Below are 26,584 nucleotides of genomic sequence, written 5' to 3' on the forward strand. Positions count from 1 at the left end.
ATTAAAAAATAATTCTTAGGCAGCAAGAAATAAAAGGAAAATTCTTACACTGATGGAACCTACCAGAAGCTCCAGAAAATATCACACTTAATATTGGGATAGCAAAATATTTTCCTTTGAGATTAAGAACAATATAGGAATTACCATGTTTTTTCAGTCTTTTACTAGAGGCTCCAACCAGCATAGAAAGGTGAATAAGTAAGTAAATACATAAATAGAGGGTAGAGAAATTAAAAGGAAGACAGCAAGTTGTCATCACTGGGAGATGCCATCATTGTATACGGAAGTTTCAACAGATTATTAGAATTAAGAGAAGTTGGCCGGACTCGGTGGCTCATGTCTGTAATCCCAGCAGTTTTGGAGGTGGAGGCGGGCAGATCACGAGGTCAGGAGATAAAGACCATCCTGGCTAACACGGTGAAACCCCGTCTCTACTAAAAATACGAAAATTAGCCGGGCGTGGTGGCGGCGCCTGTAGTCCCAGCTACTCGGGAGACTGAGGCAGGAGAATGGCGTGAACCCGGGAGGCGGAGCTTGCGGTGAGCCGAGATGGCACCGCTGCACTCCAGCCTGGGCGACAGAGCCAGACTCAGTTTCAAAAAAAAAAAATTGTATATGAATTAAGAGAAGTTGATGAGTTTTCTGAATTTAAAGTCAATAATTAACATAAAATATTTATTTCATTTCTGTACATTAACAACAAACACTTAGAAAATACAATTTAAAGAAAAATATAATTTACTATGATGTGAAGTACCTTGGAATAAATTTAACAAAAGATGTACAATACCTTTGTAAGCATGATTTTTTTTAATTAAAGGAGACCTAAATATATAGAGAGGTAGACACTATGGACATGGAGCAGAAATACAAAATATGGAAAGATCTAATTTTCCCAAGTGAAGCCAGTGAAACTCCATGCAACTATGGAGTCCCAGCCAAAATCCCAACAGACTTTTAAAGTTTTGAACCTAATATTTTGATTGCCAAATTTACATAGGAATTCAAAGGACCAAGATTAGCTAAGATATTGTTCAATAAAAATAATAAGATGGAGAGACTTGTTGTTCCAGATATTAAGGCTTATGAAGTAGTAGTATTTAAGACAGAGAAATGGGTGCAAGTCAAGTAGTTCAATGGAAAAGAATAAATAATTTAAAAACAGCCCCCAACATATATGGATACTTGGTTGATAATGAAGGAGCCATGGCAGGTCAGTAGGGAAAGGCCAAACATCTGAAAACATTATTCTGCGGCAATTCACTATCCATATGAAAACACAGGAAATCAGGTCCTTACTTCACACCATGCACAAAAATCAATTCCAACTGGATTAAAGTCCCAAATGTAAAATCAAAATTGCAAAGTTTTCAAAAGACGTTAGAAGAGAACAACTTCAAGGGCTCAGGAGTTCAAGACCACAACAAATTGTTAACCAGAAACGAATAAAAAAAAAAAAAAAGATTTGATTACATTAAAATAAACTTCTGTTCATTAAGAGAAACACAGAGGTTCTTTTTGTAAGCCACAAAGAGGGCCATAGAAGTATCTGCTGCACATATATATATGTGGGAATATATATAAAAAAGTAAGAAATATATATAAAAAAGTAAGATAAAGGAAAACAACTCAGTAGAAAAATGGGTAAATAACTTAAATGTGTACTTCATAAAAAGAGGAATCATCATCACAAATCAATCTCTGAATAGATGTTCAACCTCATTAGTTATCTGGGAAATGCAAATAAAATCCATGAAATATGGTTGCATACTTACCAGGCTGAAACTTTTAAAATGATGACACACACTAGGTATTGGTTAGAATTTTGAACGAAGAGAGGGTTCCTTGCTGATGAGAATGCAAATTTGCAGACCTCCTTTGGATAACAGGTTGGCAATACTTAGCGACTTTGAGCATGCTTATTATTCTCTACAATGCAGAAGACTACTCCTACTTCTAGATTCTGGAAGTTCCTGCACACGTGTAGGCAAGGACAAGAATGTTAGAATTATTAATAATAGCTAAATTACTGGAGTCAAACCAAATTCTATTACTGGTGGAATGGAAACATTTTGGTCTATTCATTAAATGGGACACCATATAGAAGTAAAAATGATCAAACCACAGATACAGACACCAATATAAATTTGTGACAGAATATTAAAGAAAAACACGGAAATGATTGTGAGAAAATTCTGGAGATGATTTATCTTTTGCAGGATTAAGCGGACAAGATTGGAGAGCAGCACTAAGGTGGCGTCTAGGATCTGGTCAATGCCTAGTTCTTAGATTGAGTGGTGGCTAAACAGACAAACCAACTAACAAATTATGTTAGAAGAGTTTGTGGCTGAAGAACTTAATGTTTCATGAAAAAATAAGATGAATTGAAAAAACGCAGATGTTTTCACTAAATAAGGCAAAAATGACAGCACAATGACAGTGTTGTCATTGTAAGTTCTTGCATCTTAAACTAGTCAGTTATTATGTCTTCTATAATTAATTTCTATTTACCATAGTTTGCTTGCTAGAAACTTTTAAGCCACTATCTACAATTTCAATTAGATAAAATGTAATTTAATTTTATTTGAGGGTAGCTAATTTGCATCCTCAAAGGTACTGTTTCACTTTTCCTCCCTTCCTCTAACTCTTCTTCCCTCCCTTTCTTCTTGTCTCCATTTCTGGTTCTCAGACCAAAAGCTCAATACATTTGACTTGGAGTTTTTGAATGTGGCAGCCAACGCTCCCTGAGACACAGGGTGAAACACGTGACATTAATTTCCTGTCACACAGTTCTAACAAAAACTTCTGAAGTCTGGGTTTAATTTTCTTCAGCTTATTTTTTCCTTCTGAAATATCACTGAAAAAAAAAAAAAAGACGTAAAACATCTGATCTTGTTCTTCACTTCCTTTTCTATTTCCAGCCACCTGTTCTCTCTTTCTAATTAACCCCAACACAGTAAAAGAGCCAAGATTTTCATTCTCATGGTTATAGAAAAAAAGGTATAATAAAAGAAAAGCCACATACACTAGGATAAGGGAAACTGATGGCTGGAGGAAGATTTTTGGATTTCTTTATCCTATTTGTAGGTGAAGCAATGGTGACTCATATTCTCATTTATCTGCTTCAAAAATTAATCAGAAGTTTTCACCTCTATTTTGTAGTTTAGGTGTGAGAAAACCAAGGCTTGTTCAGGTGAACTCAAAAAGACGCTGAAATGGGATTCAAACCCAGTGCCTCTAAGACAAGGGCTTTCTCAGCACAGGCTCATGACTACAGAGCCTTAGAGTGTTGGCAGGACTTGGTTCATTACATACCAATGTGTGCAGGGTTCAGGAAGTTTATAAGCTTGAGGAGAATGTTGTCATGGCAAGTGGCTGACCAACAGGAACAAAATCATCTGGGAACATCACTGGACCCAACTGAAAAGAACTTATTTTCACACTTCCTTGTTCTGTAGTGTTTGAAACCAAATGGAGGGAGCGGAGAACTGACCCCCTTAGAAGTTTATAGGCATGCAAAAGGAAGAGGAGGGAGAAAACAAGAAGCTAAGAGATGGCAGGGATGAACTCGGTATAAGATTTCTAAACTGCTAATTGGCCTAGCCATATGTGGCCTGGAAATTGGAGCAGCCTTTCTAATATTCACGCTCTAGTGTGTTTTCTGCAGCGTCTCTCATGCAGAGGGGCTGAGCTGGCACCAAAGGAGTGTCTCCTCAGCTGCTTCCTCCTGTGCCTTAACTCTCACTGCAGCGAATCAGCAAAACATAGCAAACCAGGCCAAGAGCAGAAAATTAATGGGAGCAGAGAAAGTGGGGGAAGAAAGAACAGACTGGAAAACTGACTTTCACAGCCACTCATTGAACCATACTTACTGATTGTGCACTGGGCACACGGGGACAATGTTGAGTGAGAACAAAGGGGGTCCTCCCCTTGAGAGCAGATGCTCTAGGGGATGCAGGCTGCAACAACCTTGTGAGGGCGTGCCATTATTGTGCCCATTTTAGAGGTGAGGAAGCTGACTTGTTGAAGGTCCCACAGTAAGTTGTAACAGCTGGCCGTTGTGTCTCACACCTGTAATCCCAGTGCTTTGGGAAGTGGAAGGAGGAGGATCACTTGAGGCCAGGAGTTTGACACCAGCCTTGGCAACATAGTGAGACCCCCACCTTTTCAAAATGATTAAAAATTTAAAAAATTAGCTGGTGGTAGTAGCATGCACCTGTAGTCTCAGCTACGCAGGAGTCTGAGGTGGCAGTTCAAGGCTGCAGTGAGCCGTTATCATGCCACTGCACTCCAGCCTGCGTGACAGAGTGAGGCACCATCTTTGAAAAAAATTTAATAATTAAAAGAAAAGTTTCTAAGTCAAAACGTTTTTAAGCAAATAAAGTAAGTGGTAATGAGACATGCATACATGCATGACTAGATTTTATCTTTGATGAACTGAGTACAGAGTCATAGCAAAGTCCATGTCCGCTAAGTGAGAGGAGGGGTGAGGGCATGAGGCTGCACAAGAGACAGGGACTGGTCAAGCAGGGCCCTGAGGCCCATGGTGAGAGGTTGAGCTTTCTTTCCAAATGCAATGGAAGGCCAAGGAAGAGTTTGTGCAGGTGCATGACAGACTGGATTTGCACTTTTTTTTTTTTTTTTTGAGGCGGAGTCTCGCTCTGTCGCCCAGGCTGGAGTGCAGTGGCCGGATCTCAGCTCACTGCAAGCTCCGCCTCCCGGGTTGACGCCATTCTCCTGCCTCAGCCTCCCGAGTAGCTGGGACTACAGGCACCCGCCACCTCGCCCGGCTAGTTTTGTATTTTAGTAGAGACGGGGTTTCACCGTGTTAGCCAGGATGGTCTCGATCTCCTGACCTCGTGATCCGCCCGTCTCGGCCTCCCAAAGTGCTGGGATTACAGGCTTGAGCCACCGCGCCTGGCCAGATTTGCACTTTTTAAAAGTTACTCCAGCTGCTGTTTGAGACAGTGGAGCAGATGGAAGCACACACAGAAGTGAGGGGATACATTTATCTATTTTCCATTTTGTGCAGAGAAGGAAATAATCTTTGGGCTCTGTGTCTGGACACCTGCTCCTTGCTTTCCTTCCTTATCCTGAAGACGGAAGCTGCAGCAGGAAGGTGTCATGGAAGTGACTCTGGCCCAGGGTGTGGAGCACACAGATCTAATCCTGTGTGTGTGACTCCAAAGAATATCCTGAGCCTCCGGTTTTCCACTTAAAAAATAGAATTGATACTTCATTTTGGTAAATCATTTCACGTCTTAAAATATTTCATGATATTTAAAAATTGTAAAAAATCTTAGTTATCACATTGTTCCTGAAGGTGAAAACTCAGCCTGCCTTATGGAAACCTAGTGATGTTGGACATTTAATTAATGTTTATGAGTGACTATTTAGGAGAGGTCAGACATTGAGGAGACCTGGAGGAAGGCTTCTAGTTTCACACCATGCCCTGTCCCCTACCCCCACTACAGCCTTGAAAATTCATCATTAGGAATTAGTTTATAACATCTGCCTGGTTTTTATTGCTCCTTCTAATGCCTCCAGCCTGGTGTGAGAGCAAGAAAGCCTCTGAGGCCATGGAGCTGCTTTAAAGCACAGCTATGCTTTATTTGCCTCTCAAAGTTTCTGCAGTCGGAATACACTGTCTCACAGAACTCCTGCAATTTTTCAAATGTACTGAATATGGAGGCTGTTGTAATTAATAGTATTAATCATCTAAAAGCATTACTGAATTCATAGCCTCTTCTTGTCATTGTGTCATGAAGGGATATGGGAAATATTTTGACATTACAAAGGAATCATCTTCAAAAGGTTGGGAGCTGTTCTTTCAAGGAGAGTAGAAAGGATTTTACTTTACGGCAGAGGATAATCTTCCTCTGGTTAGCCCCCTGAGATTCCTGCTATATACTCACTTCCTCCAGGGACTAAATATTACTTTTGAGAGATTATTTAGTTAAATTCTAGACTTGCACTTTCTGATGACTTGTCACATCTGGGAATTTGATTCTTTCTTTGGCAGAGAAATGGTGATTGTGAAGATTGCGTTGTTTATTTCAGGGAGGACACTGGCGTAGGGTGGGGTGTTTTTTTGTTTTGAAGATTCCTTTAAAATCACTCATAGTGCTCATATTGCTTTCCTCCCTCCTTCCTTCCCAGGAAGGGAGAGCGTGTCCTCACCCTGCCTGGGAACTGAGAATCTTTTTTTAAATATTTAAGAGATCTGGTAATATGGTCCAGTAATTCTTATCTGAATGGGGACAAGAAACCTCTGGACTCCATTTCCAGCTGCTTCAGAACTCTCCGGAGGATGAATCTATAAATGGCCCAGGAAGAGTTTTTGTTGTCCGAAAGTGCTGTGGATGTACTAGTTACTCTAAGTATGTTTGAGAAAATAAAACCAGCCCTTGTCTCATGAGTCAAGGATCTTCCCTATCTTCTTACCTCCAATGTCCTGGTCCCCCAGGAGGCCACCGCTAGGACAAGGCAGAGGCTATGGAAGGTCCTGCAGTGGAGAAGAAAGTATGCGAGCCTCTGGCTTCCAAAATTTGCCTCCTGTTCTGTTAGGACCTCGGTGCTGTGGCTTCCTTTAGCACATGAGATCACAGTGTCTACTTTTGCTGCCCCTATACATAGCAGGCTCCTACATCTGGAAGTCCTGAGTTCGGGCCAGCTTGGTGGTTTGGTGGTTCTGGATTGCTTTTCCTGAACTTTCTGTTTGTCAGCTGAAGAATGACGCGGTTCATACATTTGGAAAGGAAAGCTTGTTTCTCATAGAGGGCTGCAGCCTGCAGGGCGGCCATTCTGACCGGCTGGGCAGTGCAGCCGCGGATCACAGGCCAAAAACAGACACTTCCGGGGAGGGCCACAGGGAACAAGAATTCTGGCTGAGCAGACCAGATATCCATATTGAATAAGCTACAGGAGGAGTCATGAATAGTTATGAAAAGAGAAACCTACGCATGCGCAATTGAGGTTCATACTTCCCCCTGGGTCCCGAGTTCAAAATACTACCGAGTTAGCATGAGCCCAGGATGGAGTTTTCAGCCCCCTAACATCAAAAGATGAAGCAGAGGATGCAAAACCTTCACTGCACAGCCTGCATAGACTCATGGGAGCCACTCCATGGTCGATGGTCTCTTATCCCAAAGGAAGGCTACTGGCCTATGCAGTGACTCGCTCCTGTAATCTCAATACTTTGGGAGGCTGAGGTGGGCGGATCGCTTGAGCCCAGGAGTTCGAGACTAGCCCAAGCAATGATGGGATGGAAGGTGGGAGAGACCTTGTTATACCTCCTCCTTCACCAACCCCGTTAGGCTTTCTTCCCTAAGGGTTAAACAGAAACCAGCCCTGTGGTGTGATAAGACACCATCTCTACAAAAAATACAAAAAATTAGCTGGGCGTGGTGTCGGGTGGCTGTAGTCCTAGCTAGTTGGGAGGCTGAGAGGCAGGAGAATCGCTTGAGCCCAGGAGGTTGAGGCTGCAGTGAGCAGAGCTAGTGCCACTGAACTCCAGCCTGGATGACAGGAGGAATGCTGGTTGGTGGTTTTATTGAAAAGTAAAAGGGAGGGGCAGCATCAGGTGATTGACATCAGCATGGAGTCTCTTGATAAGGATAGTTTCTGTTTAACCCTTACGGAAGAAAGCTTAAAGGGGTTGGCGAGGGAGGAGAGAAAACAAGGTGTGTCCAACCCCCCATCCCGTCAGGGCTCAGAACTGTTTCCCAGGTTACTCTGGGGTCCCCTTGGCCAAGAAGGGGTCTGTCAATATCCCTGATGAACATCAATACAAAAATCCTCAATAAAATACTGGCAAACCGAATCCAGCAGCACATCAAAAGCTTATCCACCATGATCAAGTGGGCTTCATCCCTGGGATGCAAGGCTGGTTCAACATATGCAAATCAATAAACGTAATCCAGCATATAAACAGAACCAGAGACAAAACCACATGATTATCTCAATAGATGCAGAAAAGACCTTTGACAAAATTCAACAGCCCTTCATGCTAAAAAATCTCAATAAACTAGGTATTGACGGAACTTATCTCAAAATAATAAGAGCTATTTATGACAAACCCACAGCCAATATCATACTGAATGGGCAAAAACTGGAAGCATTCCCTTTGAAAACTGGCAAAGACAGGGATGCCCTCTCTCACCACAACCATTCAACATAGTGTTGGAAGTTCTGGCTAGGGCAATCAGGCAAGAGAAATGAAGTAAAGGATTCATTAGGAAAAGAGAGTCAAATTGTCCTGTTTGCAGATGACATGATTGTATATTTAGAAAACGCCCATTGTCTTCAGCCAAAATCTCTGAAGCTGATAAGCAACTTCAGCAAAGTCCCTCAGGATACAAAATTAATGCGCAAAAATCACAAGCATCTCCTTATAACACCAGCTAACAGACAATACTAGAGCAGCCAAATCATGAATGAACTTCCATTCACAATTGCTTCAAGAGAATAAAATACCTAGGCTTCCACCACTTACAAGAATTTCAAGACCTCTCTTCAAGGAGAACTAGCATCAACCACTGCTCAGTGGAAGATCAAAGAGGACCAGCAAACAGAATTGGGATAGATACATATCATAGCCCTCATGGATATCGGAAAGAATTAATTTGTGTATAAATGGCCATACTGCCCAAGTTATTATAGATTCAATCCAACGCCCTCAAGCTACCATGACTGTGAAGACACAGAATTGAAAAAACTGCTTACAGTTCATATGGAACCAAAAAGAGCTCGCATTGCCAACGCCAATCCTCAAGCCAAAAGAGCAAAGCTGGAGGACATCACGCTACCATGACTTCAACTATACTACAAGGCTACATAACCAAAATAGCCTGGTACTGGTACCAAAACAGAGATATAGGACCAAGGAACGGAACAGAGTCCTCAAAAATAATACAACATTAAAGCATCTGATCTTTTCGCAAACCTGACAAAAACAAGAATGCGGGAACGGTATTCCCTATGTTAATAAATGGTGCTGGGCAACTCTGGCTAAGCCATAAGTCAGACAAGCTGAAAATGGACCTTTCCTTACTCCTTATGCACAAAATTAATTCAAGATGGATTAGAGACTTATAAATGGTATGACTAATACATCTGATAAAAAGCCTCCCCTAGAGAACAAAAACCTAGGTAATACTATTCAGCCTCTCGACAATAGCATGTCGCAAAGGACTTCATGTCCTAAAACACCCACAATAGCAGACGTGCAACAACGCTTAAAATTGCAATGGCAATCTCAATTAAACTAAAGAGCTCTGCTACCCACAAAGAAACTACATCAGAGTGAACAGGCACCTACAGAATGGAGAAAATTTTTGCAATCTAATCTCATCTGACAAACTCAGGCTAATATCCAGAACCTACAAAGAACTCAAACAAATTACAAGAAAAAAAACAACCCATCAAAAAGTGGGAAAAGGCACTGAACAGACATTTCTCAAAAGAAGACATTTATGCAGCCACAGACACATGAAAAAATGCCATCATCACTGGCCATCAGAGAAATGCAAATCAAACACAATGAGATACATCTTCACCACCATTTGTAGAATGCCAATCATGTAAAAAGTCAGGAAACCGAACACGGTGCCGGGAGAGGGTGTGAGAAATAGCACACTTTTACACTGTTGGTCTGGGATTGGTAAACTAGTTCAACCATTATGGAAACAGTAGGCGCAAATTCCTCAAGGATCTAGAACTAGAGAGTACCATTGACCCATCATCCCATTCTGAGCTATCCCATACGTCTGCCCGCCGCACGGCAAAGGTTGATATCCAATCACTGCCTTCGTCCTGCTGCGCGACCGTCAAAGATCAGCGCATGCACCATACTGGTCGCTGAGCCCGCAGCACTATTCCAATAGCACAGACTCTGAATCAGACAGCCTCCAATGTCCATCCTCGTGCGTGACAGACTGGATTCAAGTATAACGATAGTGGGCACGTATACCCAATGGAATACTCATGGCAGCATATCTGAAAAGCGATGAGTTTGTGTCCTTTGGTACGGACAGTGGTCGCATGCTGGAAACCATCCATTACTCAGTAGACCCAAAACTATCAAGAACAGAGGAAAACAAACACCGCATGTTCTCACTCATGTGCCAGGTGGGAACTGAACAATGATGACCTCACCGTCCTGGTACTCGAGGACGAGCGACCATCCACACCCACTGGCCTATTTATCGGGGAGGGGTGGAGGGGAGGGGATTGCATTGGGATTATACGATGATGTAATATGACGGAGTTGAATGAGTGCTCCAATCCGGTCTTAAGGGGTGCAGCTACACCAACAGGAGCACATAGTATATCACTATGTAACAGAGACTGCACGCTTGTGCACATTACCGTCGAATTTAAATATACCTTGTACTAAAAAAAGAAGAGGTCTGTTCAGTTGGGTGGGGGGCTTAGGATTTCATTCTTATTTCTCATTTCATAAATTTTCTAGAGTTCCTAGTGACTCCAAGAAAGGAGAAACCCTTGGGAGGAGTTTGACTTCTGAGTCTCTTGGGGGTGAAGGGAGGAAAACTCACATTTCTGCTGAATTTTGCAGACGTTTATGTGCTGGTCAGAACAGCCTTTTAAGTCTCTCTGAACTCATAACACAATCTTGGTTGTTATCTAAGTGCTCAGACAAAGGAAATATTTAAAGGATTTCCAAGACGGTATTTTCATAAGCGTTCTCTGTGCCTCTACCTCCAGTGAAAAGTCTTTTTCCAAGTGTGTATTTCCCTGGTCAAAACCACTTATTTTAACGTAGCCCAATTTGTCCAAGTTTTTCTTTATGGTTGTTACTTTTGTGTCCCGTTTAAAAAAATCTTTGTCCACTCCCAGGTCGCAAAGATATTCTCCTAAAAGCTTGATTACTTTACTTTTATAAATTTATTTTTTTAATTTTCATAGAGATGGGGTCTCACAATGTTACTTAGGCTGGTCTCAAACTCCCAGACTCAAGCGATCCTCCCGTCCCAGCTTCCCAAAGTGCTAGGCTTGCAGGTGTGAAGCAGTTTTAAGTTCATAGCAAAACTAAGCCAAAGGTACAGAGATTTCTTTTACGCCCCCTTCCCCCACACACGCACAGCCTCCCCCTTTCTGCATCCCCCACAGAGTGGTTCATTTGTTACAGTTAAACCTACACTGACATATCATAATTACCCAAACTCCACAGTTCATGTTAGGGTTTACTCTTGGTGTTGCACATTCTATGGGTTTGGACAACTGTGCGATGACATGTCCGTTGTTACAGTATCTATCATACAGAGTTGTTTCACTGTCCTAAAAATCCTTTGTGCTCCAAATTATTTTACTTTTCAGATCTAGATATGAAATCCATTTGGAAACTTTTTGTGTATAGTATGAAGTAGTCACTTTCATTATTTTTCTATATGAATAACTCCTTGGCCCAGCCCTAAGACTGAAAATACTGTCCTTTTCCTACCACACGGCAGTGTCACGTTTTCCATAAATCAGGTGTTCCATGTATCTGTGCGGTTGTTTCTGGACTCTTTAATGCACTGGTCATTTTTTGTATCCCTGTACCATTATCACACTTTCTTAATTGACATAGCTTTGTAACTGGTATCAATAGCTGGTAAATTAGGTCCTTCTTATTCCTTGTTTTGTTATTTTTCTTTCCTTCAAAATTGACTTTGCTTTTTCTTGGCCAAAATAACTCAATGAGCATCTTGATTCCTAGAGTAAAAGTGTCTTTTCCTTTTCAAGTTTTATTGGCACCATTTTTATGGCTTTCCTGAGGAATTACAATCCAGTAATATTGTATCATTTAAATTATGTTCTAAAATAATTCAGTAGCTCTGCATGTAAAAGCTTTCCATGACCCTGTTAGCCAGCCACTTGTCTGCCCTGCCCTTTAAGGCTAGGGAAAGAATTTGCTTCCTTTTCCCCTTGGCCTTTCCAAAGTCCATCTGTGTTTCAAGGCCTTCTCCAAATCTTGCATATTTTTGCCTTAATTATGTAACTCTCCTCAGACTTCTGAAGCTATGCTGGGTGGCACAGATATGAGGATACATGGCTGCTTTACTCTCAACAAAAGGCCCTGATACCTCCCCAGGACCCCAGGCCCAGGCTGGCCTCCTTTCTTCAACATCATCATCTGCCTCCCTCCCTGGTGGGCAGCAGCCACTCGGGCTGCCTTCAATTCCTCTCCGGCCTTGCTCTTGTTAAACACATCAGGGACTTGCCACTCAGGGGTGGATCTTTTTGCCTGGAGTGTTCTTCCCTTCCTGCTCCCAGCACCTTCCTTTTATCAGTTAATGTTCATTAATCCTTAAGTCCCCCCTCTGGACATCTTTCCCTGACCCCTAAACTAGATTAGTTCCCTTTGTGGTATTGCAATCATAACAGGTTCATTGTCTGATGCACACAGCAAGTCAATACGTGGAGACACTGGGTTGCAACAGAGAAACAGGTTTAATCATACAGTAGCTGATGAGGAGATGGGAGGAAACCTCAAATCCATCTACCCAAGGAGATTGGGGCTATGGATCTTAAGGGTTTGGAGTGGGCTGAAGTGTGTGGAGATAGTTGATTGGTCGAAGAGTGCAGGGTGAAGTCCTGGGACAGGAGGATGAAGATGTTGCATTCTCATACTGATCCTGTTCTTCTGTGGGGTTTGGCATCCGCTGTTTTATTAGAATTTGGGTTCTGAAAAACTTCTTAAGTGATCCTTAAACAAAAACCTCATGATTGTAATGTCAGCTCTCCTGTCTATAGGAACAATGAGATGCACTGGCAGTATCTAGTGTTGAGTGACTTTCAGTAACAAGTAAGCGGGCCAGAGCGCAGCCTGACTGATGCTTAATTATAACTATATTTCTTCTGTCCGGAGTGTGGCATTCAATTCCTGTCAACCTTGTGGGGATAGTTTCAGTATGCTCCCCATGCTCCCTTCATAGCACACGTCATAGCTCCCAATTATAAACCCATTTGATTAGCTGGTGAACATCTGACTCTTCTAGATTGTAAGCTCACATAGGGCAGGGGCTATGACTGTTCTGCTCAATATTTTAGTCTCCAATACCTAGTCTACTGTTTGTCATGTAGTAAGGGCTTTGTAATTCTTTTATGAATGAATGTATGTATGAATGAAACATTTTGGCATAGTGGCCTATGTTATTCTCCATAGTACCATGCATGTAGGTCCTCCACAAATATCTTTCTGATTCATGTCATCTTGTTGTCTAGGACATTTTAATAAAGAACTCCATATTATTTATGGAGTTATATAAGAGTATATAACAGTATATGGAGTATATAACTCCATAAATATATAAGTTAGATAAGAGTAGCTGGCTACAATCTGAAATAATGTGACTGGCCATTGTGGGTAGAGTCAGGGGTAATTCTTAATTCCCTGTATCTGATTTGATAAGGGTGGTGGTGGTAAGAGGCAGTATCACTCAAATATGACTTAGAAATGTCCTCTGGCTGCTGATAGCTGTCTTGCTTTCTGCATCTCAAATCTACCTAAAATGCTTCTGATTTGGTTACGGTGCGTAGGGGAATAGCATGCTCAGTTGGGCTAGCAGCAAGTTGGAAACTCAGGCTGTGGCTTTTCATTGCTGGGAACTCATGTAACTTTAGCTTGTTTGGTAGCAAAGCAGGGCTCCTGGGTTTGCTTTATTTGCAGTTGGTGTAGATGAGTGAGATTTAACATCTGGTCCTTCATGGAAAATTCCTGTAGTTCCAGAGATGGAAGGAAAAAAGCTATCATTCTATTATTAAAGGGCCCAGAATTAGCTCTTGTTCTCTGTGTTCCATATGCTTGTCATTGATAAATGACCACACTGTCTTTGCAATCTCAAGCAATCAGAAGGGGAGATAAAATATCTGCTCCCTGGTTACCGGCAGCAGCCCTGTGTATTAGAGTGTGTGCAGGGAGTGGTGCTGGAGTCCTGTCTTGCTCTGGTAGAGACTTCTGTAATTTGCATATTTAGTGAGTCAGTGGGGAGAGATGAGAGATAGAGATGCCATTTATGATACAACCTCTGGTGCCCTATCTGTGCAATCTAGAAAAAAATCACTAACCAGATTCTGTCTCAAAATGGAACACTGACCTTTTCCAAAGCCCGCCTCACTGGAATATAACAGGGCTAATGTAATAGAAGTAAATGACACTTAGCTTCCAGGGGGAACATTGATGTAAGTTTTTATCAGGAGGGTCATCCAATGGTTGTTAGAAGCACAATTTTAATGGCTATGCATGAGAAATTAAGATCAATTATTAACCATATTGCAACTGAGTTCCTTAGACACCTTCCACTGGGGAGGCATGAATAGGATATGGGGCAGAAAGTTCTGAGGGGCGTGGTGGGGAGCTGTAGAGCTCACAGTGGTCTGTGGAAGGCTGAACCCCCCCATGGGGGAGCACTCGGTGATCACAGACGAGCAGGACCATGTGGATGCCTGGGGTTGGGGAAAGGCGAGTAACAGTAAGAGGAGTAAAGACACTGAAGGCGAATTCAGTTACGCCACATTCTTGATCTTGGTTTATTTATATTGGGCATTTAAGAGTTTATAGCCAATTAAATCAATGCCTCAATTACTTTGTGAAACACAAAAATGTTGTTGTAAATGCTAATTAGGCTAGAGGATGTTTGCATCATTTAAAACTAGGCAACAGTCTGCCTATGACGCTAAGTGATTCATTACACTGAAGTGAATTCAGTGCATATAAGTCATTGGTGAGACTCGGAGGATTTGGGTGGCTGGCCCTGCCTTCTGTTGATTGTAATGTATTTCCTCACATGGTACTTGTATTATTATAAGAGTCTCCATCAGGAGTTTCCCAAATGCCTAGCCCTTACAAGTGAATGCCATAGGAATGCCAGGATGTATGAGTGTGATGCTGCACAAAGACTAACCTGTGAACACCTGCTCCCCAGGATGCTTTGCCAAGGCAATGGGGTTAAGTGGTTCCTTCCTTCTAAGTAGCTGTGTTCCCACCTCTTGATCCGAATTTTTGGGCACAGCAGATTGGGCCAGAATAAACCTTGTTATTCAACCTATGGCTGGCTTAAGAAGTGGCCTGGAGCCTGGTATAGTGGAGTGTGCCTGTAGTCCCAGGTCTGGGAGTCTGAGGCTGAAGCATTGCTTGAGCCCAGAGGTTTGAGACCAGGCTGGTCAACATAGTGAGACCCCATCAGAAAACAAAACAAAACAAAACAAAAAACACTGCCTGGTATAAAAGTGCTGCTTTATAAGGATAATGGTGATATGGAGAGTCTGTTAGGCTCTCTCTCTCTCACAGGAATTTCAACTGAAGATATGGCAAAGGTCAGTCAGTTGCAAGAACATTAGCCAGGACTTTAGCTGGAATGCCCTCAGAGGGAAGGAGATATGTACAGTCATGAAGCACTGCACGTCGTGAAAATGCAGAAATAAGAGTAAGTGAATGCATAAAGTCAGAGAGACTCCAGAAGAAGCAGAGAGGTGCTTGGCTGGTCACAGCAGATGGAGAGGTTAGGCTCACTCATGGCAGAGGATAACCTACGTGGTGCAATAACTGGAGCTATACTGGATTTTTCCAGTTTCCAAGTTGTAATGTGAAGCTCAGCTGAACAGTTCCTGGACACTTGGCTATGACATTTGTATCTCTATTTTCATGGTCCGCTCCCCTCTACCATAGCTTAAGGCAATGGAAGAGAATATTATTCCTTGCATACCAAAGAGTCTAACCCACAAGTAGTATGTGTGCTTTCTGCACCTTTTTATTTTGCATGTATTGTCTGTTAAGTGCTCTGGGTGGCTCTTCTCCCCACCTTAGTCCTCTTTCTCTGCTCCAGCCTTCACCGCTCTCTTTGTCCCACAACCTCCACTGCAAGTAGATATGTATGACCCGAAATGAAGTGGTAATGAGGGCAGTGAGACTTAACACACATCTAGTTTGACTAAGATACTCTTTCTAGGAGCAAGCCTAAATCTTTTGAAATTGTTTTTGTTTGTCCTCACACTTGTGCACTGTATAGTGGTAGTAGACAGAGCAACCTGGGTTTCACATTTGTCCTGCTGCCAGTATACACTGTGTTCTCTCTTTTCAATGTATCCTTGGCTTTGCTTGGAGGTAATTTTTTTAAATCCTTAATGGCTTCTTTGTTTTAGCATTAGAACCTTCTTGAGTTTTATTTGTATTTTATTTTACCTTTTTTTTTTTTTGGAGAGAGAATCTTACTGTGTCACCAGGCTGGAGTGCAGTGTCATGATCTCAGCTCACTGCAACCTCTGCCTCCCAGGTTCAAGCAACTGGGACTACAGGTGCTCACCACCATGCCAGACTAATTTTTTTGTATTTTAGTAGAGACAGGGTTTTGTCATGTTGGCCAGGCTGGTCTCAAACTTCTGAGCTCAAATGATTCACCCACGTCGGCCTCCCAAAGTGCTGGGATTACAGCTGTGAGTCACTGCGCCTGGCCCCTCCTTGAATTTCAGAAAGAGATATGACTGCCTGGCCTATGAATATATTTCCTAGCCTCCCACATAGCTAGGTGTGGCCATGTAATTAAGTTTCCCTGGATAGAATGTCAGTAGGGTGATGTCTGCAACCTTTATGACAATTCTTCAAAAGCAAATTGCTAGCCCTCCATTTTCGTTTTTGCTTTCTTTTGGTCCCACATGGGATATTGGTTAACCAGCTTCACTCAGGTAAATGAGGGCAATATTGTTAGAAAGGTTAAAGCAGTAAGATGTAAGGAAGTTAGAGTCCTTAGATAACCCATGCAGCAGAGCCACTTACACACTGGAGTACTTCTGAGCTGTTACACGAGAGAGCAATGAATAGCTCTTGTGTGAGTTGTCCTCTTTTTGAGTTTCTCGGTTACAACAGCCTAGTCTATTCCCTGATTAACACACAATGGTGGACACTTACAAATGCTTACTATGTGTTAGGGACCACACTGAGTGCTGAATACGCTTTGTGTTGGTTAACTCTCCAACAACCACCCTAAATTAATGCCACTTGCCCATTTTACAGATGTGCAAACAGGCTTACAGAGGTGAAGTGTCTTGGCCAAGACTGCATGAATGCAAGTGGCAAAAAGGACCTGAAATCTCTGAAGTGATTCAAAACACGTATTCTTGATAGCTATACCCTCATGACTCTTCATATAGAAACATTTCTATTCTTCTTGGCCACTTCACAGCTTCAGTCTATTGCAATTCACGTGTCCAGACTCCTCTGCTCAGTTTGGTATACATTGATGGTTTTATCCTGTTTTTAAAAATATTGTTCTTTGCTCTGAATAGATTTATCTCGCTTTGTTCACTAGATTGTAAATCCCTCAATGGATGGATAAAAATGCTCCATAAATGACGATTATATGACTTAATGAATAAGAACTGTCTGGTCTTCCAGAATTACTCAGTATTATCTTTTGTGATGTTTCCTCATAGGTGTATAAATTCTGTTGTTAATTAATCAACCCCAGTGAACATCATCCCTCCAATTTTAAATACATCTTCTTGGTAGTGAGCATATTTGTGTAGAGGAAATATCCAAAAAGATGATTTTAAAAAAGAAATTATGTCCATTCTGTTTACCACTATAAATATAAATAGGTGGGATTTAGAGTTTTCCAGATTGCACTTCAACCAAATGGTAGATTTATGATCAGTCTACCATGTATGAATTAGTATTACGTCTGCTGCACAATAAAAACAAACACAGAATAGCAGTTGCCTTAAACAAGGTATATTATTTTTTTCTAACCTAAATAGAGGCCTGGAGGTGGGGATCTGAGAACTGATATGGTGGCTTCTTGGTCATTGTATCCCAAGATCCTTCTTTTTCTTCTGAAATCCCTGAAAACAGTTTCTATTCTAATGGTTCTAATGGCTCTGCCCCTTGTAATAACTATCAGGCCAGAGTTGCAGGCAATAGGATGGGTAGAGGATAAAAGGCCTTTATCTGACTTTACTCTTCTACATCCCTTTTCCAGGATTTTTATTAAATGAACTTCCACTTCCACCAAGAATTTAGCTATACCTAGTTACATAACTACTCGAATAAAATTAAAATTGTGTTTTTAACTAAGAAAGAAAGTAGAGAATCAGTGCTGGGTAGACTGCCTAGCCTTCTAATTAGGAAGTTCCCACCATTCCAGATTAGGCCAAATCTGGCCTGTGGCCTGTTTTTTTGTAAATGAAGTTTTATTGAATGAAAGCCCTGTGCACTCATCGATAGCTGATTTCATGCTACAACAGCAGAGTTGAGAGTTGTTTCAGAAATTGTATGACCTATGAACTTAAACTATCACCTAACTGGTTCTTTAAAGGAAAAGTTTGCCCATCCCTGCTCCAGATCCCAGGGGCGGGAGCAGGGGCAGGTTCTGATGAAAAAGTTTGCCAATGCCTGCTCTACATCCCAGCGGGCAGCTTCTGATAGTTTCACTGGTTGTGATCCTATTATAGGAGCAAAGTTGACCTTGATATGGATTCAGTCATCATCTATTCTCCAGCCCCAATGAGGTTATATACGCTATGCGTGTGTTTGGGTGCAAGTAACATGAAACCTGAATAATATTCGATTAAACAAAAAGGAATTATTTTCATCACATACATGAATGCCCAGAAGGACATGGCCCAGGGCTGGTACACATGCTCAGTGCTGCCTTCAAAATTAGGCTGCTTCTTTCTCCCCAGCCATGCCCAGAATGTTGACTTTCATCTTCATGCTTACTGGAAGATTAATGCAACACCTGAAGGCTTATGTCTGCATTTCCTGAAGGAAGTGGGGAAGGTGCAAAAGGGCAAGGGTCTGTTCTTTTCTAGAAACTTTCCCAGAGGCCCTCATTGGCCAAAACTGTCTCTCTAGCAGCTGAGGATCCTAGGATTCAAACAACCATGGAAGAAAAATATTGGAAAAAAAATCCAGTAAAAGAAATAACAGTACAGCAGTGAAAAATAATACAATTTTTAAAATATAGTATAACAACTATTTACATTACATTTATATTATATTAGGTATTATAAGTAACTACAGATGACTTAAAGTGTATGGGAGGATGTGTGTAGATTATATGCAAACACTAGGTCATTTTATATCAAGGACTTTGGTATCCACAGCGTGTCCTGAGACCAATCCCCCAATTGTATGTGCTCTGCTGGGCTTCTCATAGTTAACTGGTCCACTCCAGTGTGTTCTTATAGTCTCACTCTTCCCTCTTCTCTTTCTCCCCTACCCTTTCCTCTCACATTCCTGAAATTAATTTCTCACCTTCTTCCCTCCTTTTCATGTTTTTGGCTAGGTGAGAAACCTGGAAATGAGCCTGAAGAGGTGAAGCTGCAGAATGCCAGCAAACAGATTGTGCAGAATGCAATCCTGCAAGCTGTGCAGCAAGTCTCCCAGGAGAGTCAGCGCAGGGAAGAGAGAATCAGTGACAACCAGGGCCACATCCAACTGGGCGTTGGGGAGTTAACCAAGAAGCATGAAAAGAAGTAACATGGTGGATTTTGCTCTTGACATGTGCTTGGTTTCTAGCCTTCCTCTTAGTGTAGGACGCATCACCAAAATGTTGCCAATAAAGCAAACCGAAGTGTCACTGGCACCTAGCTGTAGAATGAATTCGCACTAGCCCCTGGCTGAGAAGCACTGTTGTGAAAAAGTGCATTAGACCATTCTGTTCATATTTATGCAGTGCCTCTGAGACACAGTGGGGCCAAATATGACACTGTAATTGCAAAGTCATTTTGCAGGCCAATTTATTTGGAAAGTTCTTTGATTTGAAAAGAATTCTATGTCTCGTTTATTTACTTCTGCCTTTTATGCATTCCTTCTGTGAATTTAACAAGCAGTCTTTTTGCTGAAATACTGAGTACAGTACTGAGTTCTTTATAATATATTTAAAAGACATGCTAGAAAGGTGAGGGAATGGAGTTTTAGTTACCTTCAAATGTGAAATTGAGGCTTTTATAAGGTGGGTTCAGGTCTAAGATCAAATTAAGCAAAGGGAAAGTCTAAGGCTGAGTCCCTCAGGATCATACCAAGGCATTTATTAATATTTATGTTATTTTAAGAAAGGGAGGAGTTTAAGCTTCTCACGAACTCAGTCTTTTAGTCCCAATACTCTGAATATTTCATAATTGGTGTTCATGCTCTGCGTAGAAATATTTTGGGAATATTATGGATTTCTTGTCTCATCTCAAGATTAAATAAAATAAGACAAGTGAGTCTACACATGTGAGTTGCCAATGACTCAATTCCTTAGCAGCCTCATGGAGAATGGCTAGAATTGTCGATTTCTTCAACAGCTGCCTATCATTAAGAGACTTACACGTGGGGCTGACTATGGGGTGTAACATCCTTGGAAGGGATTCTGGGGTCCTTACAAATGCTGTTTTGCAACCAGGCTATGCATTTGCATTAGGACCTTACTAACTTTTCCCAACCACACGTTAAAATTATTTTTTTGAGATTATGAAAATCACACAGTTCGGGAATACATGAGAATACGATAGGGACAGTAAAGTGACAGTGTTTTGAATGCAGTGACAGAGATATGTGTGTGTACATGTGTAACAAAAGTGTCTGTGCAGCAACAGGCTTGATCCCTGCTCCACTTCTGTGAGAATAATGCACGTATTTCTGGAGTATCTAGAGTCCCATTTCCTGGGCTTCACAAAAGTTGTTGAATTGGTGCTATTGGGGACAGAGGAATAATTTGACCTTGGTTAAAAACCTTCTGGTTTCAGAGTATCAATATCTACGTTTGATTTTTTTTAAAGCAAAGTATTATGGTATGAAGTGTGACTGATATTAAGATATACTTCTAAAATTCCAGTATGCTACAGTTTCTAGAATAAATCTTTGCATAAAAAATAATGAATGAAAAAATGTCAGTTTTGTTATGCTAGCGCCCACAGTGCACAGGTGGAATAAATTCACAGGAAACATGGCTGGAGAAGGAAGCAGAAGGGCTTACAATTTAAGCTTGTTTACTCACAGGTGTTTCTTTTAGCAGAATTCATGCTAAGTGAAGAGTGAGTTTCAGTTGACCAAAATTCATATAACTGATGTGATATAATTGCATAGCATACATAATGGGAATGAAGGTATCCAGGGAAATTATTCAGGAGTGCCACAAATAAAATAAATAAATAAATCTAATGCTTGTAGTTTGTAAGTGATCGGTACTGTGTCTACTCAGATATTTGGATATGACCAGCCTTTGTTTTTGCTGTCAAGTGACAGAAACATATAAACATACTATTTTTCCTCTCTGATATGTCTGTACTAAAAAATTGGGAATTTTTGGAACATCTTATTGACCTCTGTATCTAAATGTTATTTATAAATAAAACATATACAGCTTTGAAATATTTTAAGCAAAGTTTTCTAGACTCTGCTGTTTGGCTCATTTTGTACGTGGATCTTACCATTATTTGGCACCACGAGGCTTCCAAGGCTATTTTCAAACCCCTAGATATCATGACCAGGGGAAGTTCTTCTTTAATGGGCCCTTCACTATGACTGCGTGAGGACAGCCATGGGGTGGTGGGTCCTGAGGCCTGAAGAGAAAAGAATGTATGCTAAGAAGTGGGCTTTTGATCTCAAGAATTCAAGGTAAGTGGGTCTGGAAGGTAGAGTGTCTGCCATAATCTTGGAGATGGAAAATCAACAGCAAGGAACAGAGATATGACTAAGTTGTAGGGAGGACGAAAGGAAGTTCGGCAACCCCTGTGCTCAATAGGTAGGTGCCATACTGGCAAAATTCTAAGAAAGCTCAGTCATAAAAATAAATGAGTTAAAGACCTATAAACTCTGACAGATCTTTCAGTCTGAAGAATAAGTTACTAGATTTTACAAGGGGCCTATAGAACTTAATTTGACATAGGATTAAGGTGGATTTCCACTTGATTATTATCGTAAACCAGATCACAGCTTTTAGTTTCAGAAATGAGTAGGAACATTTATTAGTGTCCTTTATCTTTCTGATTTACTACATACACAGGCTTCCCATCTCTGTGTGTTCAGCTGTTCGTCTTTTCCGTTGCCTGCCCCTAGGGTGGAACTAAAGAAAGAAATCCTTTCATCTTACTTTGCTCTGCTGTAATCATCTGTTCAGTGCAAACGGTATTGTAAATTGATGCAAAATGACTAACAGGTTCCCTTCATTTCTGATTTATTTTTTAGCTGTTTAGGTTTCCTTTATGGTGGAATTTCAGGTTACGAAGAAATGAATCTGTCATTTAAAAATAATCATTGAATTTATGCCATTCAGAGATGAGTAACTGGCTGTTTTCAAGGCTGTTTTGAGGTTTCTATGATAAAACAATACAAAAGAGAGGAACCTTTAATTCATCCACTGTAATACCTTACTCTAGTAAAATACAGTAAAAATATATATATATATATATATATAAAATCTGAAACTAGTTTAGCCCCTATAGTACCAAAACAGATGTAGAGACAGGAAAGTGGAAATTACAGTAATAATATCTTTCTTGAGTGTGTGAAAGTTTTCGAAAGATATTAGTACACATTCCCTCATTTATTTCATTGCCACAACCTCAAAATAAGGTGTAACCTGAGAAAATCTTAATTTGGTTTGGCTGTGTCTCCACCCAAAATTCTACCTTGAATTGTAATCCCCACTATCCCCACGTGTCAAGGGTGGGACCAGCTGTAGGTAATTGGATCGTGAGGGCGGTTTCTCCATGCCGTTCTCATCAAAGTGAATGAGTCTCGTGAGATCGGATGGTTTTATAAGCGTCTGGCATTTCCCCTGATTGCACTCACTCCGTCTTGCTGCCCTGTGGCGAAGGTGACTGCTTCTCCTTTGCCTTCGCCCATGATTTTAAGTTTCCTGAGCCCTCCCCAGCAATGTGGAACTGTGAGTCAATTAAACCTCTTTCCTTTATAAATTACCCAGGCTCTGACAGTTTTTTACAGCAGTGCAAGAATGGACTAATACAGGTCTTATTCTCCTTTTGCAGATAAAGTCACACTGAGGCTCGGGGAAGATAAATATAACCTAGATGGAGAAAGTGAGCACTACTGTGCACAAAAATACATGAAATCAGTAATCTCAAACTCTGTGAGCATCAGAAAACAAAATTTAAGAGTATAAATTCTAGGGATTTTAAGAATATGAATTCTAGATCTATCAATGTTAATATGTAAGAATGCAACTGCTTTAGATAAAACATTTCTGCATAAGAAATTTAACAAAAATAGTAAAGTGTCAGTGAAAATATTCAATAGAAAAACTCAATGCCATTCAATTAAAACGTGGTAGCTAAGGAAAGAAACAAGAGACTTCAGAGGGAACAAAATAGAAGACCACAGTATGGTATGAGAAGACTACTAATCTTTCCTCCATGACTCAGAAACCGTATTAGTAAGTGCACAAAATCCTTATCCAGGTGTGAGAAAAACAAAGTGAGTGACTTTGTCCCTTGTCTTCTGGTTACAGTGTAGTGGAAATGGCTGTTGGGAAGAAATAGGTGAGATAGGAGACAGGACTCCTCTCAGATGAAAGTGGTAACTTTGGCTAGGTGCGGTGGCTCATGCCTGTAATGCCAGCACTTTGGGAGGTGGAGGCGGGTGGATGACCTGAGGCTGGGAATTCAAGACCAGCCTGACCAACATGGAGAAACCCCGTCTCTACTAAAAGTACAAAATCAGTGGGGCATGGTGGCACATGCCTGTAATCTCAGCTACTCAGGAGGCTGAGGCAGGAGAATCCCTTGAACCTGTGAGGTGGAGGTTGCAGTGAGCTGAGATCACACCATGGCACTCCAGCCTGGGCAACAAGAGCAAAACTCCATCTCAACAACAAAAACAAACAAAAAAGTGGAAAACTTTCCCTTACCGAAATTAAGAAAAAGGAAGAAAATAGGGGAAGGAAGGAAGGGAGGAAAGAAGATAAATCCCCATAGCATATTCTAGGAAAATAGATATAAAATGCTCAACAGCAATACTACCAGAATAAAAGAAAAGTTTTTAAGTTCTGGGCTGTGAGCAAGTCATTTACGATGGTAAATTTTCATGCTGGCATCAGATTACTGCATAGCAACATTGAATACTCTAATACAAGGGAGAAATTGCTATAAAGGAGCACTGAAGAAAGGAAAGTATGAGGGAAGGATATTATTCCCAACCAAGATGTCAATTAAGAATAAAGGCAAAAATTAAAACAAAACAAAACAAAACTTAAGCATTACTAGTACTCAAGATTTCTTTGTGAAAAATCTGCTTGACCATGAATTTCAGCCAACTAAAAAATGAATAAAAATAAAGACTTTAGGAATGGAGAGGCTGCAACAAAAGGACTAGTGAAGAGCAGTATCTTCACCTAAATATAAAGTGAAAAATACATAATTGTGAAAATTGTGGCTGAAAAGAAGTATGTAAATTGTTATATCTTGATAGCATGAAATATGACCAAAAAAATCAGGAGGTAGGCAGGGAAAATGACATCAACCTAATGACTTTATCTGTCAGAGAGGAAAGATAATTTATATGACCTCAAGTTGAATGCTTTAGTTAATGAACTCCAAGGATGCCAATCCCTTATTAGATTTTATAATTCCTCTTTTTAACCTTTGAGGAATATTTTAGAAACTAGTATGACACAGAGTTATTTAAAGTTTAGCATTTTCTTAAGTTTCCACTTAGTATTTTTCTCTTTCATTAAATTAAAAAGAAATTAGGTATTCTACTGGTATCCTTTTTTTATTTTTATTTTTTTGAGACAGTGTTGCCCAGGCTGGAGTGCAGTGGCTTGATCTCGGCTCACTGCAACCTCCCCGTCCCGGGTTCAAGCAATGCTCCTGCCTCAGCCTCCTGAATAGCTGGGATTATAGGCACGCACCACCATACCCGGCTGATTTTTGTATATTTGTAGAGACAGGGTTTACCATGTTGGCCAGGCTGGTGCCAACCTCCTGACCTCAAGCGATACCCCCACCTTGGCCTCCCGAAGTGCTGGGATTACAGGCATGAGCCACCACGGCTGGCCTTTTATCCGTATATTCTTACTGTGTCCTTTTCCCCTGGAATAATCCCTTGACACCATATGTGTCCCACTGTTAGCTTATTCTTCCACTGAAGCTGACCAGGAGGACTCCTGCTGCATGTGAAGACCTAGAGTGATTTCTTACTTAGAAAAGTAATTCCTTTGATCATTCAACTTAGGTCACAGGTTGTACATAGTCTAAGTAATAAGAGAACAAAAGAATAGCTTTATTCCTATGGTGTTTTTCCATTTTTAAAGCAAGTTACTATTCTTTTCTTAGCTGATTTCTACTTAATCCATTAACCAGTGCTTTCACCACATGCCTGACACTTGTGCCTAAGAATTGATGCTCTTGCATGAATGCTCCACTAGTTGAGTTATATGTGCAGCCAGTGTTGTTGCCGCCCATCTGTATGCCCTCAGCATGCGTCATTTCCCTATTCACAGATGGCTTCTGGCTACAAATAGCTGTCACTTTTTGCCTGTGGGCCTTTTCTAGGTATACCTATGTGCTCAGCCTACACAAGGGGCTGGCCAGAAGTACCAGGTAGCTAAGGGTCCAGGACAGCCTTCCAACAATAATGGATAGGAGATGGCATGTAAATACTTCGGCCTTCTCACCGCCCAGGTGGGCCAACTCTGAGGTGTGTCCCATGGTCTCCCATTGGTTGAAACCTGATGAAGTCCCCGGTGTGCAGCCCCTTCTCTCTCATTTCTCCACTTTCCTATTGGTGCTTCTTATGAGCTACTTTCACGCAAATTCTTGTCTCAGGATCTATTTCTAAAGGGACCAAAGTTAAGACAATGGTGTTACAGTGCTTCCTATCAAAGAAAACTGAGGTTACTAATTATTTGTATCTTGTTGCAGAAAAATTGGACCAGGCTTTCTGAAGAGACAATCTGCCTCAACCAGGTAAGTCTTTCAAAACAAATGCCAAAGTAATTGACTGTGAGTTGGTTAAGAAATCAGATATGTTGCGTATTTTAATTTTATTATGGCTATCAGCTGGCTTGCGATTGATTTAATCTCAGTTCTGTTTTCTAAACTGGCTAATTTATAACCATTGAATCCACAGAAATATCACATGAACAGGTACTAGAGGCTGCTGTACTAAGGAAAAGTGGTACAGAGACTATAGCCAGGCCGCACAACTTATAAACGTAAAGAACTGAGATTTCAAACATAGGAGACAAATATCAAGTCCAGTAATTTTATCAGTACCTTCCCTCCTGAAACTAGATATTTTTGGCAAGTTTTGGCAAAGAGTCATCCCTTTAAATTTACTGCTTTGCTTATGCTTTACAATTAAGGGTTCACCTTTGAAATCAGCAGAAATAAATATATGTAGATCTAGAATTTGTTTCTAGTTTTGTAAAATTCAAAGTTTAATAAGAGCTATTTATGACAAACCCACAGCCAATATCATACTGAATGGGCAAAAACTGGAAGCATTCCCTTTGAAAACTGGCACAAGACAGGGATGCCCTCTCTCACCACTCCTATTCAACGTAGTGTTGGAAGTTCTGGCTAGGGCAATCAGGCAAGAGAAAGAAATCAAGGGTATTCAGTTAGGAAAAGAAGAAGTCAA

At 41.0% G+C, this 26,584-nt stretch overlaps 1 protein-coding gene across 2 annotated transcripts in view; it reads left to right on the forward strand.

Annotated features, from left to right (window-relative positions):
* AKAIN1 (A-kinase anchor inhibitor 1) overlaps positions 1-21,360 on the forward strand; it is a 57,203-nt gene extending 35,843 nt beyond the window's left edge. For both annotated transcript variants that reach the window (XM_017867928.1, XM_017867929.1), the window contains exon 2: positions 19,284-21,360. In XM_017867928.1, coding sequence (XP_017723417.1) covers positions 19,284-19,477 — 194 coding nt within the window. In that variant the 3' untranslated portion in view covers positions 19,478-21,360. The remainder of the gene's footprint in view (positions 1-19,283) is intronic.
* The last annotated feature ends 5,224 nt before the right edge of the window (positions 21,361-26,584 follow it).

The sequence above is a fragment of the Rhinopithecus bieti genome, unplaced genomic scaffold, assembly GCF_001698545.2.
Source record: "Rhinopithecus bieti isolate Rb0 unplaced genomic scaffold, ASM169854v2 scaffold_3856, whole genome shotgun sequence".
NCBI lineage: Eukaryota > Metazoa > Chordata > Mammalia > Primates > Cercopithecidae > Rhinopithecus > Rhinopithecus bieti.